This window comes from Rhodnius prolixus, unplaced genomic scaffold (genome assembly GCF_049639745.1).
Source record: "Rhodnius prolixus isolate KJV_2025 unplaced genomic scaffold, Rpr scaffold_3, whole genome shotgun sequence".
Taxonomy (NCBI): Eukaryota; Metazoa; Arthropoda; class Insecta; order Hemiptera; family Reduviidae; genus Rhodnius; species Rhodnius prolixus.
In genome coordinates, this window is record NW_027411603.1 from 13,453,775 (window position 1) to 13,478,375 (window position 24,601).

A 24,601-nucleotide genomic window follows, 5' to 3' on the forward strand; every position below is an offset into this window, starting at 1 on the left:
TGAACAAAGGAAAAAAATAGATTGCATGAAATGTTTAACGAACCAAAGAATTGGAATCATTTGTTAAGATGTAAACCATGTCACCCATGCTAAAATCAACTTATGATCCAAACGAGCTCAGACTTCACTTGTGTGAAATTTTCCGTCACAAACCAAGAAACCATGGTTGGGTTCAGCCATTTCTGGCAAACCATGTTACGTCTCTTGGATTAAGACTTGCTGGGTATCCTCATTACTCGCCTATATAAGTAGCAGAAGGATTAGCTTCTAAGGACTTCTTTATTACCATTGGTAGAAAGTAATGAATTAAAGTGATGAATTAATCGCACGTGACGCTTTGTTTCAATACATGTTGCAGTATTTGACTAGGGCTAAGATGCAATATTTTCTTTAAAGAAATTGGTTCTACGTTACGGATATCTTTCACGTTCTTCTTCAGGAACTTAGAAAGGAAATGTTGAAGTGTGAACATAGATGAAATCAACACAATGATTTTCTCAAGAAAGGAAATCAGTTCGTCTCGACACTTTCTTCCTTAGTTTTGAAAGAAGGATGCCGGAGGTGTTTCCTTACTAAAAATTTAGTTTTTTGAACTCAGCAAAATACTGCTATAAGTAATTACTTAAAGGATTATTGCGTGTAGGAAAAACGCTACTGTTATATAAATATATATTGATATTTTCTATAAATTGTCATAGAATACTTTATTTCATTGGCAAATGTGCATGCCTAAATTTAGGACTGGAAAACGCGTTCAGAAAAGACAAGAACACGTTTAATTTTCTACAATCAGAAAAATGTAACATCAAGAAAATTTATAAAGTTGAGAGCGATATACATATATATATGTATATTTATATACGATATCGTATTATACGAAGACACGAGAAAATATGAAGACAAATAATAAATGATCGGTAGGTTAAATAAAGATAACGTATTAAAAACATTTTAGAAACATCTGTCAATAAGTAACACATTTTAAAATCTACTCATAACCTGACGAGTTCAGACTTCACGTTAGTGAAATTATCTGTCACAAGCCAAGAAACCATGGCTGGGTTCAGCCATTTCTGGCAAACCATGTTACGTCCCTTGGATTAAGACTTGCGGGATATCCTCATTACTCGTCAGAAAAAGAGAGAAAGTGGTACCAAGTGCTACATTTTCTGCTATTTACTTACTTATATTTTTGTTAGATACCTTTTACTTTTGCTATAGTATATCGTAAACAGGAACTGATTGCAAAATAATAATAATAATAATAATAATAATAATAATAATAATTTTAAAAAAATTTTTGGGTTCAGCCATTTCTGGCAAACCATGTTACGTCACTTCGATTAAGTCATGCAGAATATCTGCGTTATTAGCATGAAGGAGTATTAATAGCCCAACAGGACATTATAAATAGAGTCTTGAGGTGGTAGTGTTATATGTTACTTTACACTACTCTGATCTAACCCAGATCAGAAGTAAGACTTCTCTGAAGTAAACAAGATCAGAAGTTAACAGTTTTGTTAAACCAGTTACTAATGTTTATTAAGTCAACAATGCTAGTTTCAAAAATCGCCATGTTTAAACGTAATTCAAAGCAACGATAACAAACTTTGTACTTGCTCAGTCAGTATTCAATACTTAAAACCCTACAAACCTTTAAATGTATCTATTACGTTTTCTTCTCCAAAATAAATACAATAAATATTACCACCCTTTAATAAACTTAACTTAATAAAATATTTAATTAAAATTTAGAAAATATTTACCATTATTCGACGCCCTCTTGAGTCTCGGTCTCTTGTACCAAGTCTTGATAAAACATTATACTGAGATCGTGAACCAACTTGTGCTCCTTCCAGATTTGGAAGTTTTTCATTAGCTAACAGTGCCTGTTGAAGAATATACGTCAATTAAAAATATTAAAGCATAAAATTAATAGACAAAAAAATTGAAAATAAAATTTTTACATTAATTTCTCTTAATAAGAGGTAGACTCGCGACAGTGTCCAATGTTCAGATTCAGATTCCACATCAAACCCTTCAGACCCATTCAATGCTACAAAATGTTTCATATGGGTGAAGAATTTGTGTGTTAACAGAACATTGAAACACATAAGGTACATATTCTGTATTGCATTATAATTTTTGCCGCTTCCAATACTAAGTTATCAGCTGATATCCATTACCATACAATAAATATAATTTTTTATTTTTAGTTTCAGGAAACTCTGTAAACTTCACTTTTTTTTTACTTCATGCAACTGCCTAGTTCCGTAACTTTCAAAACTAATCGGTTGTAGAGCTTTCAGGCAGCTGCTTCCCTCTAAAGCGTCCGTTCCAGCGGAACAATTAACGACTCAACGCTTACTGAAATCTCACGTAACATTTATAACATTTTGGAAATTCTAACATTGGGGAAAATTAAAACTTCACATCTATAGTTTTATTTTTAATTTACTTTCAGGAGAAAGATTTCAAGGGTGTTCTGTATTTTGATTTTTGCCTTCGACTTTTAATATTTTTCCATGCGGACTTGACGCCCAACTATCAAAGAAGGTGTGAATGGAAGCGACTAGTAAACAACATTAAAATAATTTTTTTATTAAATAATAATCTAAGATCACGCTTGGGTGTCAAAGGAAAAATACAAAAGATTTTCTTTTTGCGGGCCTCGCATCAAACTACTCGCATATCGTAGAGAATATTCCTGGAGAACCTCGAAATTTTAATAATCTATGTTTACGAGAAGTGAGAGAAAAGATCATTTTAATAATAAATTTCATCAAATTAAAAATGAAAAGACTATAAGAATAGTGAGCTAGATTCATACCTCGGCAATGGCTGTATAAAAGCTTCTTGCGACACCAGAGCCTTCTCCAGGTTCTTCCTTAAAGGTTACCTTCACTCTATTCACTGCCAGCGGTGGTTGCGCACCAGCTCTTCTTTGATGTGAATTATAGACATTATTTAATTCTTTTAATGTTTGAAATAAAAGTTGTGTTCTATCTCTTTCCACCTAGCAAAACAAAATAATGTCAACTATGGTTTATATACACCCGTATCACAATTGATTATTATATTTACTTTTGAGAGAGTAAGGTCTCTGTTTTGTTGATTTCTAATGCGTTCCATATCTCTTCTAAATTTAGCTTCTTTTACTGGGAAACCTCCGAGTTCACTGACTACTGAGCCAGGTTCTAATCCGACGTCTTCCATGAACACTCTTCCAAACAAGTCTAATGCCATTCTCCAGCGACCAAGTAATGCATCAGCACTAACCCAACCGCCAATTCTATGTTTGTATAAAAAAAAGTTAATTTTTAAAGAAAAAAAACACCAAAAAATGAATGAGTCTAAAGAAAGAAAATCAAGCAAATAGTAAAGAACAATAAAAATAAGTCAAACATATTTTACCTTGGAAGTGGTTGCTGAGGGGTGATGTCGGTACTATTTTCAACGTGATGAGTGGTAGGCACGCTAGGTTCAATAGGAGCAGTAACTGGAGACGGCGGGCCATCTTCGGCAGCATTAGCACGTACCGCTCTTACAATTACCAACGGGCGCATAGATTGTTGGGTAGGCTGAGGCCAGCCGCTGTGAACTGACAGGATTATCGGCACATCTGTAATTATTTATTTATATTATAATTACTTTTTAAAGACAATAGCACTAAAAAAAAAGTTCTATTTTGCATGCGATAGAAAACTAGTTTTACTGAAGTACCAAATTTTTTTCGCTTCAACTAATAATAGAAGTACATCAATGTTCAAATTACAAAAGTGCACTATCCAATCTCTGTGATGCCTTACCTTAGCGATATTATCCCATTAATAAATTGTGACTTGAATGACTTTGACTAAGGCTGGAAACATAGTGGAGCGGCGATGATAGCTACTTCAGATCAAAGAGAGCGACGAGCAGCGAGCAAAGATTCGCATGCACATAGTGACGAGCTTAGTCGCGTTCTCCTTTTGACAAAACAAGATGGAGGAACTATTTTTATATGAAAATTCTTCGTTGAAACTTTGGTATTTGCAGCAACTTAGTAGTAGGAGCTGCAGTGTACATGACATAAATAAGTTTAGAAATGAACTTGGTGAATTTCATCACTTGTACCAACAACTTCGGGAGCATCCTGGCAAGTTTCATGCGTATTTTCGAATGTCTATATCAACATTTGATTACATATTAGCCCAGTGTAACCCCATTAATCAAAATCAAATTTTATTGTTTTTGAGTAATACAGCTCATAACATGAGTTAGGCACAATATAGAAAAATTAACTATTTAGGTTATTTACTAAATACAAATCTGTGTAACCCCATTAATCCTAGCAGTTACTTTAAGATAAGAAAATCAAAATAAATAAAAATAAAATAGAAATATATGCAGATAAAAAGAAATTAGTCAATTAAAAAAACACAATAATTTTATTAAATCACTACACCATGATTTGTCATAAATTAATGTTGTTCATCTGAAAAACTGGAGTAGTACGACGCTACAGAAGAAGGATTGGAGAATTCGTCCTGATCAGAAGTAGTAGGACGTGAAAATGTAATTTAATTTTGCCTAGTATTTAGATGAAAGTTAGCATTAAGGGATTGAGAACCAAATTAAATGTAGCAAAAATTACCTGAATTCTCCATTAACTACTAATTGTTAATTAATTTAAACTATTAATTATTAAAAACTATTGTAGCTTCACAAATACTATGGCCCCACAGAGGTTTCTTTAAACAAACAACTAATAATGTATCAATATCCATAACCTTTGAAAAATAACCTTTACAAATTGAGCGCGATGAGAGCGAAGAAATCAAACATGTCATAACGCTTCGCTCTACTCTTTATAGATAGCGTTGCTCTATCTTTGCTTTGCTCGCCACTATGCGCGGTCCCATATGGTAACTTGTGTTTGATTTCGCCGCTTCGCTCTTCGCTATCATCGCCGCTTTGCTCGCCGCTCCACTATGTTTCCAGCCTAAATGTACTTAATAATTTAATGATTTTTATTTAATATTGAAATAATAAACCAATGACCTCAGATGTTTAAGCACCATATTTTTTTTAAAAAAAGTGTTCATATTAAATATGAATTATATAAATTAAATATAAATATGAAAATAAATTTTATTTTAATCAAAAAGAATTAGGGGATGTTTGTAGTGCTTTAACTAAATATGTTTGTGTTAGGTTACAATCAATTTACCCTAATTCTTACTTTGAATACACAATGTACAGTATAAAAAAATATATTAAATTATATTTTAAATTATCTTAGTTAAGTGATTGTAATTCTAAAGGTTCGGGCAAAATCAGAATTCCCTGGCCTTCCTTCATGTAAAACAAAAGACTCAATGTTCTGTAGGATACATATATATTATAAGGATTTAGTTTGAGATGTGTGAGGCATTTCCGTTATTGTGTAGAGAACTATGCCAATCAAATGTCAAATGTATCATTAAAAAAGCTAAGGATGTGTTTGAGTGTAGTTCAGTAAGTTATAAATCCGAGAGGAGTGAAGTCTTTTTAGTTTTATTCCGCAAAATGATGAATATGTGTGGGTAAATAAGTGAAATAGAACCTTGGATATTAATGGATTAAAATTATAATAATTTAAATTTTGCATTAATTCTCATCTTGTGTTATGTTATTTGTTTTTAAAATTGCCTTTTTAGTTAACTCACTTTTCTCTAATGAAGTATAACAGAAACCTCACAAAAACGCTTCAAGAAGTGTCCATAATTAATTATTATTATACATCCACAATGAATGTTTTACATTACTTTTATGAAACACACCACATTTCACTTACAGCATTCGCAACATCTCAAGGATCCCTCTTACCTTTAGTCACAAGGGCGCCTCTTTTTCAGAATCTCATTAAAAGGTTTCAATTAAAAGTGATAAGCCAACAAGAGTTAAGTGAGTATACCAACTACAAATAAACTCATTGCAGCAGTTTTTGAGAAAAGTGCAGAATACTGAAAACCTAGTGAGGAGAATACTCAATAAAATCTTGCGCAAGTTTTTAAGAGAATTTAAATTCAATTTTTTAATTTCTAAAACTTCTAACTTCTAAAGAAACTTCTAAAGGAAAAGTTATTATCAAAATAAAAATGTACACCCACTTGGTTGTGGAGAAGGTGGTGCTTGGTTAGGAATTGTATCATCTAATTCCATGTCAACCGGACCACTGGCAGCCTCCTGTTCAGGTTCTATCGTTCTTCCTTTTACATCTTGTTCTACAACCCAGAAAAATATTAGACGTGAGTACAATTAATGTTCCTGTCATTTATCATTAAATAAAAAACAAAAATTAATACCGGGTTCAGGTCGATGTTGTGCACTTTCTGATCTTAATGAGAGTCCCAAACGTGTGGGTAAAGTTCCTAACTGTGTGGTCGTAGAACTGAAACCTTGGTTTTCACTAATGTTCACAGGTTGTTTCGGTATACCAAACAATTGATCTCTCGTAGCATTTGGTTGCAATAAATGAGGCTGATCAGCTAAAGGCAGTGCTCGGGCCATTGGCATCTCAAACGGATCAGGTGGACTGCATCCAAGCCACAATGTCGAATCCGATCTCTGGAAGAATGGGTGCCGTCTACCCTTTCCAGCTGTACCAAGCGGTTCTACTTCCTCAACAGACTCTGTCTCCATTGCGACTGGTGTTGGTGGCAAATCATCTTCGGCTTCATCATTCTCATTTTCATCCTAATAAGAAGATAGATATTGTAAAATATACAACAAATGTTAACAATTTGTAGATACTAGTATAAATTACCCTGTAAATTATGGCTTTTTTAAGCCTGAAAAAGATTATTCTACTCCGAGGCAGAAGAAAAAATTAAAATTAAAGGTTTTTTTACATAAAAAAAAATCTTTTAAAAAAATGTTTAAATGAATGAAAAAACTGAGTTCACGGTACAACTATAAACCAGCCTACGATTAAAAGTTTAAGTAAGTAACTTTACTTAAATGATACAAGGAAAGAAATAATAATAATGTCAATAAATGCTAGTTTAAAGAAGTGCCACTGAACAAACCCAACGTAAAAATGCATGATTATGTGCATGAAATCTCCACTGGCTCACTGATGTACAATCTTGATAACAATACATTGATTACAATCGATTGTTAACATGTAATATGTCCAGCGATTAAATATATTTAGGACTTATTTCGTTAAGTATAGACTGCTCTGTGTGTTGGGAACCAAATAATGACAACTATCTCACAATCGATCTTTCTATTCCTCCTATTCTAAAGAAAGGAAGATAATGGTTTTTACATAAAAATTCTAGTATTCAAACATAGAACAAACATTTTAAAAAACTGTAATGGAAGCAATAGGTTTGAGGAATTAAATCAGCAACAATATTGTAGAATACATAAGGTTAGACGCCAGTTCACATTATACAACTGGCCAACTGGAAGAATTTTTTTTTTGTTTTGCTTGAGTGTTTCATTAAAACTCCCTAAGTAAAGAGTTAAAGTTGATAAATCACAAAATTCGGTGCTTTAAAATCTAAATATTTTTAAACATGTTTGTCTCAATGTTAACTGTTCTCCAAAAATAAATATAAACTATGCTTTTGAACTATATAATGAAAAATTACACAAATTAGAGTTCATTATCCAAAGTAGAGTTTTAAGTGATCAATTGCTTCTCAGAAACAGCTCAAAAATCAATTCAAATGTTTCAAATTTGAATTAAAAATGTTCATAAAATTTGATTATTTATGACACTCTTTACTGATGTACTCTGATGTTCACCATCTGACCTTTCAATAGATTAATAAAATGTAAATTAGCTCGTTCAAATGACGATGTCTTCAAGATGACACACAATTTTGAAGATACTGAACCATGGACAGCTTGCTATAGTTTCTTCGTTTCTTTCTTACTCTTCAAATTCATCAATAACTCTTTTTCAACTATCCCCTCTTTCGACTTGTCCCCTGAAAGAGAAATTATAAACAAAGTTATCATAATGCTTTAGTACCATACTTTTTAATTTTCAAATTACTAAACACTAACTTATGCAGCTTTATTCTAGATTCTATCAATAATAATACTTAAAAATAACGACAATAGAGTGAAAATAAAATATTTATTGAAATCAACAATAGTACGTAAGCAGCTCATTTCGATATTGAAAATGTTTGCTTAACTTTTCAGCGTAATTGTTGTGTACAATAACATTTAATGAAAACAACTCTGAAGTGTAACTTGCTGTTACATGGAAATTAATACAGAACCCAAATTCTAATTGATTTGACTTTAAAACACATGTAGAAAAATTAAATACATCAAAAGGTATACAAAAAATTTAGCTGTAAATAATACTTACTATTAAAAAAAAATCCACATATCAACTTGGTCAGTAATTATTGGCACGCGGCAAGAAATATTACATTTTTCATAAATTTGCTGTCATTGAAGAGATTCTGTAGAAGCTAAATGATTTTCTGCAGATGTATAATATTTGAAAATGAACTCCTTTTTCACTTGCTTTTTTTTTTTCTTTCTTAAATTTAGCACTGTAATTTACTATTTTTTCCATCTCCACCAGTCACAAAAATTAAATTACCAGATTATTCACTTTTTAAAGAAATATTGTCCTTGGTTTAGTTTAGCGATTCGCAAAATCTCGATTCACTTATATACGCAGGACACTTAAAGATTACACACAACTAAAACCATCTGAATGAAATGAAGCACTAGCAATTTTTTTAAAAAGATATTGTAGATTTGATGGCTTAGTTAACAAAAATACTATTAAAAAAGGAAAGCTGGATTTAGAATATTAAAAGAGCGAAAGAAACACAAGTTTGTCTGGTTTAAGAATGCTCAAGGTTGTACAACAGTGGCCATGTTTAATGACTTTGTTTTTTTTTCTTTTCTAACGCAGTTAAGAGTGATTAAAAAAGGTATCATACTGGCTGAGTCCAAGTTTGAGGTAGTAGAGTTTCCTCTAGTACAGGATTCTGATCTGTACCAGCCCTCAACAGGTAAATCAGAGCATCAAACACGTAAGCAATATGTCTGAGTGAAGATACATCGAGTACTGGTAATGAATCAGCATGTTCGGAATTGTGGCACCTCATCAATGACAAACAGTACATCAGCAACTCCCTTCGAGCAGACTGGCCTTCATTGTTACCTACAAATTATATAATAAATATTAGAAAATATTCTTTGTTTTAATATTTAATAAAACAAAAGCTACAATAAATCCCCAAAGTTAAATTAAATAAAAATATATTCAATAAGCTTAAAAAAACTGGTTAAGTATAAATTGCAATTTACATGGTGTGTTTCTCAGGGCACCGTTGCAGCCAACTTGTCTACTGCAACACAGTGTAGATTGGAATTTCTTTTAGGATTGATTATCAGCCACAAAACGTGTGGGCCATGTGATTTAAGAACCGGCTCAGTATTTGGAAATTTAATCGGCAAGAAAAGGAATGCAATCGCTCACTCCCTGCATTTCGGCTTGAAAAAAGTGCAACCAACAAGCTTCCCAACTTTATGTAAGCGTCACTAACTCCGGGACGGATTAAAATACAGTGTACACATTTACTCTGAAGCAAACTATAAGGGCAGCTACAAAATGTTCATAATTTGATAACGTAACAACATTTTATCTTAATTTATTGTGAAAGCAACATTAGTATTAATTTTTAAAATGATTCAAAAAACTAACCACCAAAAGGCGATTTAAAAATACTTGGAAAAGAGAAATTTAATCTCGCCAGTAAAAAGATAAGCAGAAATAAATTAAAATTTTTATGATACTGCTGTCGATGGAGAGTATAATATACTGGAAGGTACACTGACTCTCTCAAACTCTCAGACAAGGAGGAAATTAGGAACGATTCAGACAAATTTGCATCTATACGATCATTTACAGCCTTCTTTTTTTAAACATTATTCCAAGCAACACTATGTAATCCTAGAAGACCAATTTCAATTCAAGAACCAAACAATTACAGACTACTAAGTACGTTAAAATAAATCAATGAAAATACCATCACGATCTCTAGATGGTCTGGAAGAGTCAGTATTAGTGGTAAAACCAACAATCCTAGTTGAAGGAGCCGAAGAACTACCTCCGGGACGATGTGAAGATTGTGTTGCAGATCTCGATGTACTTCCTGATGTGGTACCACCGTTTGAAGGACCACCTGTTCCACTATTACTACTACTACCTCCGTTTGCAGTGTTCGAACTTGAGGAACCTAAACAGAAATTTATTGATAAGAATTTAATTAAATATCACAAAAAACAATGATAAGCATTTCCACAATTTTTATATTGCGATTACTAATATTAAAATTGACAAATCTTCATAAATCATCAGAATTTTAATAAAATACTATTACTATCTTTGATTCTAAATATAAACACACTACGTTTCTGTCATTCACAACATTTGCAGATTTTTCAATGTTAATTTTGTAACAAACCCTGCAGATATTTGGAAAAACAAGGAAAAAAGAGTTTCCAGGAAATTCCGTGTACAACTAAAAATAAAATTCTGTAAAACCGCACTTCCGTTAAACTGATTAAATCTAAAACATACATTTTTCAATAAAACTAACTGAAATTGGAAATACCCAATTATGTGGGTGAGCAGGAGAAGAAATTTAAAGAAAATTGTAGGGGCCATTTTCCAAGAAGTAAATAAAAATTTGATACCAATTTGAAGCTCTTTTAGTGTTCACTCATACAATTTGAATGAATCAGTCAAGAAATGTCAGCAAAATTGACTGTTCTAAATAAACTAACATCTTAAGAATAAATCCACATTTTCAGATGAAGGAAAAAATTATAACTATCCAAAACATTTGAGGGATAACAAAAAATTAGAAAATAAATGTTAATAGCAGAAGAGAACCAATTTGGAAAAGTTCAGTAAAAACCAACGTTTTCATCACAAACATTTTATCATTAACAGCCAATTTTTGCTACACCTTGAAGAGTGAGCCCTCGGGTTTGTGCACGCCTGCCAGGCCATAACATGCGTCAAAATAAACCTTTCGTATTCAAAGGTGTCTCAATGGTATATGCACTACCAAAATACTCTAATTTCGGAATAGGACACGAATGTCATCCTTGCGGTAAGTAACGATACAATATTGCTTGCCTGAACCATGATAGAGAGGATGATGAGGATGCGCAGGATCTGAAGCAGTAGTAAGAGAAGCTCCAAAACGTAATTGAGATTCAGTTGAATCCATTACTGTTAAAAGCCAATCCCAAGTTGGTTTTAGCTGCCTTTCTACATAGTTCTAAAATACAATTAGAAGAATTATTATCGTATAGATCATTATTGAAGAAATGATGTTTGTGGGTCAAACAATTCTAGGACCAATAGTTTTACCTGCAAGTGTATGCAATCTTGGTACGTAATTGGTACAGGTTGTTGTTGTGGTGCACTAACATTGTGTAAACTGCCCAAAAGATCTGCAATCTGCCTAAGAACGATAGCAAAACTTCTAGCCAAACAGGCAGCTGTTGTAGTCATAGTTACCCCATCATGGTTACTGCTGCTTGCTGATGATGTATTTGTTGATCGCCTCAATGAAGATGGATCAATAAACACCAATGAATTGCCAGAAGCCACTCGGAAACCACCTAAGGAAAAAACCTGGTTGAACACTCACGAGAATTCCTTTTCTTTCAATTATAGAAATACGAAATACAGTATCATAGTAAAGTGGTATTAAGAGGCTACCTCCTGTAAAATGGTTCAATAAAGCAATACATGAAATTGCGTAAATATATCTATAAAAAAATGAGTTGGCGAGCACTGTTGGTACTGTTTGTGTCCTTAGATTGGGATATCCGCAGGAATACCAAGAACCCTGATAAAGGGGCTAACTCGCTAACTCGAGAAGTAAAAATCTATCAAACAATCATATCTTTAAAACTAAAGGTGGTAATATTGCTAATTAGTTGCAAAAAAAGTTAATAACCTGACGATCTTGAACCGGTATCCCTACTTCTGATGGCCCATTGCATTGACTGAGGAGCGAGATTACTCCGTTGGCCCTGACCACTTTGTCCCCTAAAGCAAGATACAGTGCATGAAGTACAGAAAAATTAATGGCAACAGTTTAACTACTTATAACCGTTTACCAAATCACTTACGATCGTCTTTCTAATTGTTCATCACCTAGCACCATTTCTTCGTGATCCAAACCTTCACTTTCTCCATCAGTTTCTTCTTGCTGACTCGAATCACCACTTTCATCTTCACCTAACACTGCATTTAAAATAAAATATATCCTATATTCTCTTAAAAATTTTTAAAAAGGACTTGAATTTATTCAGAACATACCGGTAGTTGGAGGTGTGTTAGATGGGACATGTTGTACAGTTTCTTGGTTACTCTGATCACTGTCACTTTCTGTCTCAACGAGTAAATCTTCACTTTCGCTCTCTGCGCCTTCACGTTCTACTTCACGTTCAGGCCCTTCTCTTTCTACTTCTCTTTCGCCCTCACCCTCACTACCTTCTCCATCGTTCGCTAGCGCCACTAAACCTGTACCATAAAATCCACAATAAGAACGTAAAATTTAGGTTCTTATTAGGAAAAAGCAAAAAACAAAACTCACTTTCTACCATTTCTTCCTCAATATCGATTAGACTAACCAGCGACCTCGGAACAATACTACCCGATCTTGAACCTGCAGAGCCCTGATTTTCTTCCCCACTTCTGTTCGATTTTTGTCCCCTGCGTCCACTGGTTGTATTACTGGTAGAAGGAGGAGCCAACGGTTCCACAGAGAATAAATCTTCTGTTCCCTGTGTAAGTATGAATATATGAGGATTTATTTATTTTTGTAGTTAAAGCAATTAATACTTGATAATCAATTAACGAATTAATAACTTGTTACAATCAACATGTGTAAGTTTTAATTTGAACATACATTGATAACTTCCATAGTGGACGTGGCTAGGGTGAAAGGTGGGGTAGGTCTAGATACTCCGAGCCGTACAGGCGCTATTAAACTGTCAGCAGTCTCACACAATTCTTCTACAGATATTTTCAAAAGAGATTGGAACACTCGTTTGGATTTTAAGAGTGGTGCTGAAGTCAATCCACTCATTCTGTGTCAATAAAATCACATCAAAACTGAGCTAATGCCAAATAAAATTTATATAAATAAAAGAAGAGTACTTACGAACGACGCTTAGACACATTTGGTGCCATTTCTACACTGAATATAACAAAAATTCTGGCCACCGATCGAACAAATCTTCTGGCTACAATTGTAGCTTCTTCAACTCTTCCTGGTACTGTAGTGTTTTGCAATTCTCTTGAAAGTGTTGCAATTACATTATCTACCATCTGCAAAAGCACAAATAAGTAACTCAATCACATATTACAGATGAATGTAAATATAATTACGAATATAATTATGAGATAATTGCATTAAAAGTACCACCTCTGTTCCACATTTGACCAGTAGGCAGTGGGTGAATTTGTCCAGAAGTGCACTTCCATTCTGGGCATTCAAATAAGCTTGCTCTTCATACAGTGGTTGTTTCCAATCTCTCTCCTCTTTAGTGCCTAACAAAGACACAATTATTTTACTTATATTTATATTGAGAAAAAAAATATATATATAATTCCTAATTATTTTAAAAATTAATAGAATTACTTCAATACCTGTCATGATCATTCCCTTAACTGCAGGCCAATCACTTAGTAGACGTTCAAAAGCTCTTCTGCTGAATCTCGGAGGTTCTAGATCGTGTTCAGGCATATCAGGTTCTAGAGAAGCTACGCCAATTAGATTTGATTACTAAGAAATATAATTGATTAACTCTTCCAATTTTTATGGTCTCAGTAGAATTATAAAGTGTAGTTTACAATATAAGAAAATATTTAACAAATTAAGCAGTAATTTTTACAAGAAAGGCTAAGTAGATAATTAACGAGAGTAGACGAATTAAACAAAACAAAGAAAAATTACAATTCTTAAAAATGACCTTCTTAACGATGAAACTAAACAACAGAGACAATTGTAAAAGAGGTAATTGGATCCGCCTTACTGGGATCTCTTTGAGCATACTTTTGCTCCGTTCTGTGACATTTGAAAAGATTTTCATCCACCTTAGAGAATAGTTCAAGTTAAGACTTCCGAGCTGAATTTTTGTGTTCGCACACACACAAAAATTATAGTTTTGTGTTCATACACACATAACTCGGCAGTGTACTATTTGGATGAACTGAAACATTTCACAGAGTCTGACTCACGATAATGGCTGAAAATCTTGACAGAATTAAATAAAAGAAGTCTTTAACAATTAGTAATCGATTCCGCGATACTTATTCTTAACATGACATTATTATAAAGATGGCGGTTAACTGTCCTGCCGTACAGTTTAAATAAGATTTATAGAAGATTCATTTCAGAAAAAAATTCTAACTCGAAATTACTCGAAACGCATAGTGTACCTCCCCTCTGAGCCTTTCTTTAACAAGTTAGAGGAACCCGCACTAAAACATTTTTTTTCGTTCAAATTTACAAACTAATTATTAAGACCAATTAAATTGTTCCCACCAGGATCCGAAGAAGGAGTTTTCCTTGATGTCGCTGATGCTGATCTTGATCTTGGAGCTCTGTACTGCCTCTGTTCAACCATCTGACGCCCTACAGTTTGTACTAGGAAGAGTAGGATGCTTTCACCCCTTAAAAATGCAAATGAACAAACTATTAATCACTTTGAATTATCAAACAAACATAAAAAAATAAGTCATTTAGTAATAAATTACCTTGAATTATGTTTTGTAACTAGATCTGTGTGCACAATAAGACAAGACAGTAAACTGAATCTTGCAGTCTGATTTCCCTGTACTAACGCACGACATTTACATTTTTCCCAGCAGTCACAATAAGCAGTTGGCGATGTTCTTTTCAGTTTACAATCGTGACCACGATGACAAACACGAGCACATTCAGTACAACAGCATAATGACCCGGTAAGACCACATGTTCTACACTCAAATATATCCTAGAAATTAAATAAACAATTAAATATCTCTTAACAGTGTAAAGAAACGTACAGGAAAATCTATCTGAATCGGCTACTAATTTTTTTTAGAGCAATATAAAACACGCAGTATTTGCTTTAAAAAAAAATGGGTAAAATGTAATAAGTAATTGTTAACAAAAAACACTACTAACTTGGTTGATATGTTCTGCACCTGTCCAGGTAAAACTGCAAGTATCATTACAGCAGATGATATGAAGCGGGGATAAATCCGGATTAGAGCCTCTTGGGAAGACCATTGCTTCAAGGCCTTCCTTATCTACGATTTCGGTTTCTTCCGTGTGGCTCACTAAATAAGCACAAATAATGCATGTATTTTTTAAAAAATGAAAGGCAAAGCCGATTTTATCCGTCTTAGAAAGTACGCTTTTAAAAGTCAAATTTTTTACACCAAAATGATAAATAAACCTCCACCAAAAATGATTATGGATGAAATACGAAACCGATTCGGGATATAGAAAACGGATAGAATCAGTGATATTATTTAGCACTGCTGACCCAACCTCATTTTGATGGGTGAGGAGGCCTTATTACGTACGAATTAATAATACTGTTACTTTGGAGAAAACCAGAAATAGGATACATATTTAATTAGCTTACGTTTCATTTCAGTGTTGCTTGATTTAGAAAACCAGGCTGACAGTACACTTTTCAAGCGTTCTTCAGTCGTTGCAGTTGATGCTGCAGAAGATGGCGGAGGTGGTGGTGGTGGTGGAGGAGGAGGTGTAGGACATGTTCGACCTTTAGATACTAATGTTAGAATTGTTTCAAACAGAACCAAACCTGCCTGATAGGCCCTGCATGCAACCGCTAACATAAATGGAGTCTGTCCTTGGCCATCCCTTTAAAAAATAAGATAAATTAACAAAAGGAGAACAATGAACAAAATTTAAAAAATACTATAAAATAAAATAAACTTACTTGGCCATGAGTAAAGTAGGAAGGTGTGGTTGAAGGGCAGGTGATTCGCACAATAGACGCAATGCCATAAGTGCATTAACTCTCCTCTCAGCCGGATCTGGAAGCTGAGGTAGTGGAGGGGCTTTCAACGGAGTAGAAGTAGAAGTTGGTTGTTGGCTATTAGCAATCCCTGCGGCTGGACCTCCTGCAGAAGCGGTATCCCTGCTTGGGAGACCAGTCATTATACTATCCTCATCTCCAGATGTTGGTTCCATAAAAGGATCTGGAGGCCAACCAAGAACTGCAGTACCTTCATCTTGACCATTCCCGGTTTCACTACTTCCTTCACAATCTATGTGAAAAAAAAAATTAAAATTACGAGGATTTAAGCTGGATAGAAAACAAAACAAGTAACCGGTGTTGGTAGATACTAACTACTACGTGAGACTGCGGCTGTAGCTCGCCTCATCATTTCTCTCAAACTAACCGATCTTGACGTCCATGATATTACGTTGTTGCTATCTGAAGTGGTTGTACTAGTCACTGCTGGGGGCAATTCTGGAAAAATTGAAATTATTTTAATAAAAGTAGAACAGTCTCCTTTCATGGACAGAAATTTTTAATTTTTTTACCAGCTTCAGAATCCTTATTTGTGGTTGGAGTGCACATTGAAATGCAAGCATGAAAAATGTTTCTATTACCATCGCAACGTTCAGCTAAAATAGCTTGCAAAGTTTCTTCCCCTCCTGCAAATTATTTTGTATTAATGTTTGGATCGTGTGAGTCTTAGTCATTCAAAATTGTACAGAAAAAAGTTGAAAAACTGTTGGAAACGTAAACGATGGAAGGAAATAAAAGCACAAGGGGACTAGTTTAAGTGCTTAAAGAAAAAAAGTGGATGCTCCAAGCAGAAGGTTGATACGAAATTGTCTCTGCCATTACTTCTTCCTTCCAAATTTTATTAAAGTATGGCGAAAAATTACAGAGTATTAATAATATATAAAGAGGAGGTCTTCTTATGTGAAACTTAATTTATGAAAATCGGTTTAGTGTTTATTTGTTAAGTTATTTTTGAAGGGCAAGAATTTGCCGATGATGAGATTCTGATTTCTGGCTTCTTTTCTAGGTTTTTACAGTTGCTTAAGAGATGGGAGAAGTGTGTGTCCCATAATAGTACAAAATAAAAAAGCTTAATGACAAGACACTTCAGTTCTATCTATTTTGACTACACGCTTGCGAGGTCCCAACGTGGTCCGTCCCTAAACCAATTATCACATTTAAATTTTGTGCTATTTCCATTATCAAGTTAGGCTGACAATACGTAACTTTGAAGTTCTCCCCTCACACATAGAGTTTAAGAAAACCGTTAACTCCCAACTCTTAAACTTCAAAAAGTGAATTTCTTTAAATAATTTAAAATCAAATTTGCACGATTGCAATACTCCTTACGAAAAAGAGCAAGAAAAACAAATCTAAATACATACTTGAATCATGTTCAAGGCTGAGTAGTATATGCTTGACAGTCTCCAGGTCGCAACGAAGAATTGAAGGCATAAGTGCTTGATGTTGAATTGCGAGAATAATAACTGCAGCTTGGGTCTTAAGAGATGAATTGGAAACTGGCAGAGCATGGGCAGCTGCTGCTATACACTTCAATGGAGGCAAATCAAGCCACTGGCTGTCTCTAATTGAATCAACAGAATCTTTCGCCAAAGGACACAAAGTAGAATTACCGTCTCGAAGTAGAAGCACACTATCTGACATCTATAAAGTTTATTTTATTATTGTATAATATGTAACTATTACAAATAAAACATAAAAACTAATGAAAAAAACGATCAATTTGAAAATACCTCTCCAGTAGAAGTGAGGCTGATATTGCCTGGTTCAATACCCATAAATGAATCAGTATCGGATGGAAATGGGGAATCTTGTTCGATTCTTCCAGTCGTCAAATTAAACAACATATAGCTGATTCGTGAGTTATTTTTTACTACAGCATGAAGGCCTATATAACAAATTTAATTTATATTTATTTTTATTGACATATATATATATGAGATATATATATGAGATATACTGATTTGTTAGCTCGTACCTAATCCATCAACTGTCACGGCCAGTATCTGTCCAATATTTTCACCGATATTAATTCGCCTTGGTGTTCTTTGAAAACAATCTGGTGCTCTTGATGAAGTATTAGTCTTTACTACCTAAATTTGGCATAAAATAAAATGTATTTTTCGCTCATTAGATCAATGGATGTTAGCATAAAATACAAAGTCATGTATCCAATTGTCGAAACTGGGAGTAAGTATTGTATCACCGTTACTCATAACTAACTAACTGATAATATACGGTACAAACAGCTAGTATCAGTTTGACGAATGCATCTTTTCTTAACTTTTTAAACTGCAAATTTTTGTTAAGGAAATATATGATTCAGGAATGCAAAATCTGCCTTTTAGACAGTATCATTTTACCGGTATTTTCATAGAAACAACAGACAAGCACAATTCAGAAATTAGCTACAGCTATTTTATTTATATGTTTTAACGGTAAATTAAGTTTAAACAAAATAATGATCGCAATTAACCTAATTAGTGAACGCCAAAATTACACTTAAAAACAGTAAAGTGCAACAACCTTATTGGCACACTTTAGGTTTTAAGCTATCAATGGACTATTAAATAATTTAAGGGCAAGGCACTAATCGTTGTATGCAATAGAGCTATTTCAAGAGTTATACTAACGGCAATTCAGCTATCTGTTTAGCCTACAATTAGTCTAAAAGAAAAGAGTATAAAAATAAAACATTATGTTAGCACATCTACAACAATTTTTCTAAACGGTAAAACCCATCTTTCTTACAGGGATTAAAATTTTAACTTTTTATTGAGATTGTGAACTGAGAGGGTGGCTAAACAAAGCTAAATTTTCTCAGCGACCTAAAAGATCTATTGTGCTCCTAAATAAGGATAAGTGGACGTGTGTATGAAAATGAGCTAAGTTTACTAGTTGGTTCGTAAAGTTTGAAAAGTTGCACAGATCTGATATTTTTTTACATCTGAGTATATTGGATGTATCATGCTCAGTGTTATCTTGGTTTAGGCTGCGTGATTCGAAGAAATTGATGGTCCACTTAACTCTACGAAAGACAGTAGAAAGTTGCTAAATACTAATTCTTTTACCTGAAGGTCATCCTTTCTCATCAGTCGACAATCTAGGAGAAACGATAGTGAATCCTCCATAGAACTGTCTTTGCCATCTTTGCACTGATCTTTGCTTGAACTAGGCGGAAATTTGACAGCTGCATACGCTCCGTCCACTTTCAAAACTTTTCCTAAAGTTTATTAAAATATAAATAAATAGATTTATATAAGTTTTTTTTTTTTAGATTTAACAAAACAATTTTCTAAATACTGTACATTAAGTAGAAAGTGTTCACTATTTGTTTGAACTACATACCAACTGGTAAACCTTTGACATCTTCAACGAACACGACGTCTCTCAAAGGCCACATCATCTCATCTTTTTTCTCATCTTCTTTTACAGTGACCCTTTTTGGACGCTCTGAAAGTTAATGAATTAATTTTTTTTTTTTTTACTTCTTACAACTCTCGTGAATTGATGTAGCCTAAACATGTATCAGCGTGGTCAAGGATATGAGGTGATTGCAAGAATAATCAATCTTTGAAAATAAATAAATAATAAACAAATCATGAAACCAGCAGATAGTCACAACCTACACCGCTTAAGAACTATTAATTGTGAGTGACGCAAAAACTGAATGAAAGTTGTAGCCACATCTTATTCAGAACAATACACTTCTACACTTCACTTTAGAATTACAAGATCCTTGTTACACTAGTATTTTCATCATCAAAATATTATAGCAACTACTAAAATTATTGACCGAAAATTAGGAATAACTTTTAGAAATGATAAAAAACTCTAAATTTTCTTTTATCTATTACTTTCGAGTAAATATAAATTTTTTCCCAGATATAGCTTATTCAGGACCGCTCTAAAATCAATGCAATCAGATAAGTTCAAGGTGATTGGAATGACATACATTTAATTTTCAATTGCATCTCTCCTTTTTGAATACCAAATGTACAGTAAAGTACACACAATAAGGTAATCTTGTACAATCGCATTCATCCTACCAGGAGTTTACAATTCATTGGCAATCTTACAATATAATCTTAGATAATAGAAACGTACCAGCAATGAAATCACACGTTAGAGGGAAACCAGCAATGAAACAATTGGGCCAGTACTCTAAAACAAAATTTCTGGATCTTTCAACAAACATACAATGACTACAAGTTTAAAAAAATCGGAATCGTTTATGTAGAAAAAAAAAAACGTGAAAACTTTTATTCAGAAAAAAGCACTTTCGGCTGCCTGAGTTTGATCAAAAACAAATTTTCGAACCTAAACATATTAAAACCAAACTTCCGTTTTTATGTTAAGCCGATAACACATTTAAACAGAAATTCAGACTTATAAACAGACACAGCATATTTACAGACTACCTTGTAAAAAAAAGTTTCGTTTTCAAACACTCAAATCATTTTTCACGTTGAAAATTCAAAATTGAAAATCTGAAAGATTGCCATGCTTGCTTTTATGAGAGGAAATAGAAGGTGTTTTAAGTCTAATTAAAAATGAAAAATCCTACTATGGGAAGTAGAGCCAGTATCGCTACATGTTGATGAAGCAGGACTGGGCGGTGGAGGCATATCAATTCTATCAGCATTTTCCTTCTGACTGGAAGATTTTGGCTGTGATGAACTAGACGTTTTACTGCATTTGTTACTCCTGTAAAAAGAAAAGTTGTATTTAATAAATGTTTTGTTTTACTTTTCATTGATTTTTTTAAATTTCAGGATTTCGTCTGCACATGCTTAAAATTAGGAAATGTCTAATCTTCTATGCCATATTTACCCTGTTGATGAAGGATCAGCTCTACATTTGCTGTCACTTGAAGAAACATTGGCAGATGTTAGAGGAAGTAGTTTAAATCGGCAAACATCAGTAATATTCCAAGCTGCATTCTGCAATTGCCCAACTTTCGGTACACCTCCAACCACAGTAAAACCTTTTCCATCCCCACAACAAAAAAAAAAGAATAAATACATTTAAAAAAAAAAAAAAAAAAAAAAAAAAAAAAAAAAAAAAAAAAAATAAAGACAAAAAACTCTTACCTATAGCACCTGGTTGATACATTGGGCTACTCTTCATGCAAACTTGAGTACCAGCCACTATTTCTGAACTACTGATTGATGGACGAGCTTTAGAAGATTTTGCCCTATGCTTTTCCCATTGTTTCTTTCGCTGATTAAATGGAAGTACTCCCCTAAAAACACAAAATAATTTAGTTTAAAGCAGAAGTGATGCTACCTGCAGAAAAAGTTGATAAACCAAATGAGCAATAATTTTACTTAAATGTTACACTTTATTCTAAACCTTAAGTGTATTTTTAATAATTTATGTATAGTTATAAAGGATATTTCCTTGTAGATAAAGCCTTCATCTAAAAAAAATGTAGCCAAGACACTTTAAAAACTAATAAATAAAACTGAATGCTACTAACCACCAATACAAAGCTCCACTTTCAAGTCTGGCAAGTGTGTATAATGTACAAGTATGTAATGAAGTAATTCGATCCAATGTAAATTCAGTAAACGTTGTAGCTGGATGTTCTAATTTGGCAGCAGCATGAGCCAACTGCTCATCCATCCATGTGGCAACTTTTCCACTTTCTGTAGCCACAGTGCAACGAATAGAACAAGCAGAAATCAATACTATCCTCTCATTGGTCAGTCCAAGGACATTTGTCTTTGGATGGTAAACTCCGTTCTAAAAATAAAGCAATTTAGTTTCACAAATTATACTATTAGAAAATGGGCAACACTTTCGAAAAGATAACGAGTTTAAGACCTACCTCGTTAGATCTATAAGCTTCAGATTCAGACCACTTCCACTGATGCAACTGACCAGTAGAGGAAACGGCTATTAATTCACTATGCAATGCAGTGATATTGACAAATCTTGGTGTACCAATCCCATCTTTTTCTGGCCAAAATTCAACATCATCAGACATCCAAAGAGGATTACCACCGCTCACTTCTTTCTTTTTGTTATCTAAAACAAAATATCAATAAAGTCATAACCCATAAGGGAAAGAATATCTAGAATAATGAAGATGTAAAGAAATAGTAACAACAGCTGAACAATTATTTACAACTTTCCCTTTTTAATCACCAGAATGCTGTACTATTTATAGAAAAGGAAGATATTATTCAATACCTTCTGAAAGATATTGAAATATTCATGACATCCGAATGCTATCCCACGAGCCTAATTATTCAATTGCTTGGAGATGATTTGAAGGACATCAAGAAACAGTATTAAGAAAATAATTTGAAAAATACATTTTTTTCTGGATCAATTTATATTTTGAACATACACTTTTTCAATAGCTCTGTTTTTTTTAAACTTTTTTACCTCACAGCGAATATTAGAAAATGTAACAAGAGACGGGAGTAAAACTGATAAAAAGATGAAAATTATTTGAAAAATCAAAGTTCTCATGCTAAATTTAATTGCTTAAATGGTGGAAATGTGATGTGCCAACTCAAAAGGAGCTTCTTTTCTAAGGAAACTGAAAGCGTAGTCATATTTGACAGTTATTTCTACCTAGAAGATCCTTTCATTTTTTTTGTCACTTAGAGACAAGCATCGTATCTATGGCTTTTTCAATTACCAACTCAAAGAACTGTTTTCTAAAAACCTTCTATCAAAAACATTCAAATATGCCCTCTGACATTGGTGCGCCTATAAAATGTACGTACATGTTAATATCAAGGGTAAGAAAGAGTAAGCAAGGAAACAGATCCTATCCTAACGCAAATTTTGTATGTAATATAAGTTTTATAACTATATATATATAAAAATTACCAACTAGTAGGCGAGTGTCTTACAAAAGGCAAGGATCAAAGCAAAATTTTGATGAGCGAATTAAAACCTTTGGTGGACTCAGCCATTTTCAGAGAATTCTTGAATATTAGAATTGTCCCGGATCATTTTCTTTCCATTAGTCATTTCAAAATTTGTGACTGAATTTAAGGACGGCTAATGTAACTAAGGTCGATATTTAACTAAATATTAATAAAACTAATTCAGAGGGAACAATTGCCGTACATTACATACTTCTCATGCTTCTAAAAAGATACCTGTACCAAATAGAAATCGAAAGCCAAAAAAAAAAAAAAGGAACGAGATCAAATTGTGTAAACTCTAATTTTATTGAAAATTTCAAAGGTTCTGGCAACAAAGATATTACGAGATATCTGAAAACAGTGACTTTTCCCCTTATGAAACCATTCATTTCCCAAAATGACTTCCTTCCAATACTTTCTTTCGGAAATGGAAGATAGCGGAGTCAAAAGTTAGTACTTGAATAAGAAAAACTACAGAATGTATTTACACAAATGCACTAACGATGTAAAAATTGGCACCAGACAGAATTCTTAAAACAAACAAAATATATTACACACACTTAAACACTTACTAATTCCCTTTTGTCCACTACAATCAGTTGTCATGTAGATATAAAACAGCAACAATTTTTAATGCTTATTCATAAGGCTGATTCTCACAATTTTATTTAGAATTATTTTCATAATTCAGTATTAAGTGTTGTAATAGATTTTTAATGAAATAAAATTCAATATTCTAGCAATAATTTGACAAGATATGTGAATATTTTCATCACATTCCCGGTTTTTATACATCGAGAAATCAAATGTTACTGAATATTAAAAAAAAATATATATATAAACAATTAATAATTTACATATTACTCTTAAATAAGGAAAGAGCACCTGATATATTAGCCATTGGAAGTGGTTGAAGAATTACTCCGCAGGAAACCCAACAAGGATAATGGAACCCACCTTTAGTATCATGTACACAAGAAGAAGAGATGAAAGTACTTCAGTAATGTGAAGTTTCTTTTCTTTCTTTTTTTTAACAAAAAACGAAATACTAAAGATACGTATTTCTTGTGTAAAGACACTTATTATTAACTAATATTATTAATAGTAATAACTTACGGATTGGGAAGCCACTCCACTCACCATACTTCTCAATTGTTGGTTCAAGGTGTCCTTTTACTGCAGTGATTTGTTTCACATTAAAAGATATAATAATAATAACGATTGATTTTATAATAAATTGAATACTAAAATTACTTAATAATAATTAAAAAAAAATAAGCACAACACTATTGCGCACTAAATAAATGGACACCTCATAAAATTTAGAAACATTTGGAAAATATTTTTTATATTTATTTATTTTAGGTTTTAGAAAAGTAACGCTTATTTAAAATAAATTAGAATAGACCCAACCAACCATCCATTATATATTTTTTTTTAAGAAAAGTTAGTTAAGAAATTATTTTTGGGCGTTTTTCTTTTTATTTCAATAGTTTATTCCCAAGAGATCAAGCCAAATGGATAAACAAAAGATGATGAATGGTAGAACCAAAAATACAAAAGACCCTGGATATTTTGGTGAATGAGTTTTCGGTGGCTGTGTGTTAAGCGTT

The 24,601-nt window shown here is 33.0% G+C and overlaps 1 protein-coding gene across 9 annotated transcripts in view; it reads right to left on the reverse strand.

Annotated features, from left to right (window-relative positions):
• Positions 1-24,601, reverse strand: part of hyd (E3 ubiquitin-protein ligase hyd) — a 45,917-nt gene that overhangs the window by 9,001 nt on the left and 12,315 nt on the right. For 5 of the 9 annotated variants that reach the window (XM_074127462.1, XM_074127458.1, XM_074127464.1 and 2 more), the window contains 36 exons: positions 24,105-24,164; positions 21,932-22,131; positions 21,581-21,846; positions 21,192-21,343; positions 20,932-21,085; positions 20,666-20,805; positions 19,447-19,551; positions 19,170-19,321; positions 18,077-18,191; positions 17,832-17,986; positions 17,463-17,742; positions 16,611-16,724; positions 16,414-16,536; positions 16,000-16,330; positions 15,679-15,920; positions 15,213-15,367; positions 14,801-15,039; positions 14,589-14,716; positions 13,691-13,804; positions 13,467-13,591; positions 13,203-13,369; positions 12,948-13,128; positions 12,633-12,822; positions 12,356-12,559; positions 12,166-12,280; positions 11,991-12,082; positions 11,396-11,649; positions 11,159-11,303; positions 10,041-10,250; positions 8,949-9,172; positions 6,330-6,720; positions 6,135-6,248; positions 3,415-3,622; positions 3,085-3,292; positions 2,831-3,016; positions 1,767-1,889 (listed from right to left, as the gene is read on the reverse strand). In XM_074127462.1, coding sequence (XP_073983563.1) covers positions 1,767-1,889; positions 2,831-3,016; positions 3,085-3,292; positions 3,415-3,622; positions 6,135-6,248; positions 6,330-6,720; positions 8,949-9,172; positions 10,041-10,250; positions 11,159-11,303; positions 11,396-11,649; positions 11,991-12,082; positions 12,166-12,280; positions 12,356-12,559; positions 12,633-12,822; positions 12,948-13,128; positions 13,203-13,369; positions 13,467-13,591; positions 13,691-13,804; positions 14,589-14,716; positions 14,801-15,039; positions 15,213-15,367; positions 15,679-15,920; positions 16,000-16,330; positions 16,414-16,536; positions 16,611-16,724; positions 17,463-17,742; positions 17,832-17,986; positions 18,077-18,191; positions 19,170-19,321; positions 19,447-19,551; positions 20,666-20,805; positions 20,932-21,085; positions 21,192-21,343; positions 21,581-21,846; positions 21,932-22,131; positions 24,105-24,164 — 6,362 coding nt within the window. The remainder of the gene's footprint in view (positions 1-1,766; positions 1,890-2,830; positions 3,017-3,084; positions 3,293-3,414; positions 3,623-6,134; positions 6,249-6,329; positions 6,721-8,948; positions 9,173-10,040; positions 10,251-11,158; positions 11,304-11,395; positions 11,650-11,990; positions 12,083-12,165; positions 12,281-12,355; positions 12,560-12,632; positions 12,823-12,947; positions 13,129-13,202; positions 13,370-13,466; positions 13,592-13,690; positions 13,805-14,588; positions 14,717-14,800; positions 15,040-15,212; positions 15,368-15,678; positions 15,921-15,999; positions 16,331-16,413; positions 16,537-16,610; positions 16,725-17,462; positions 17,743-17,831; positions 17,987-18,076; positions 18,192-19,169; positions 19,322-19,446; positions 19,552-20,665; positions 20,806-20,931; positions 21,086-21,191; positions 21,344-21,580; positions 21,847-21,931; positions 22,132-24,104; positions 24,165-24,601) is intronic. The other 4 variants (XM_074127463.1, XM_074127465.1, XM_074127466.1 and 1 more) reach the window with 2 other exon arrangements.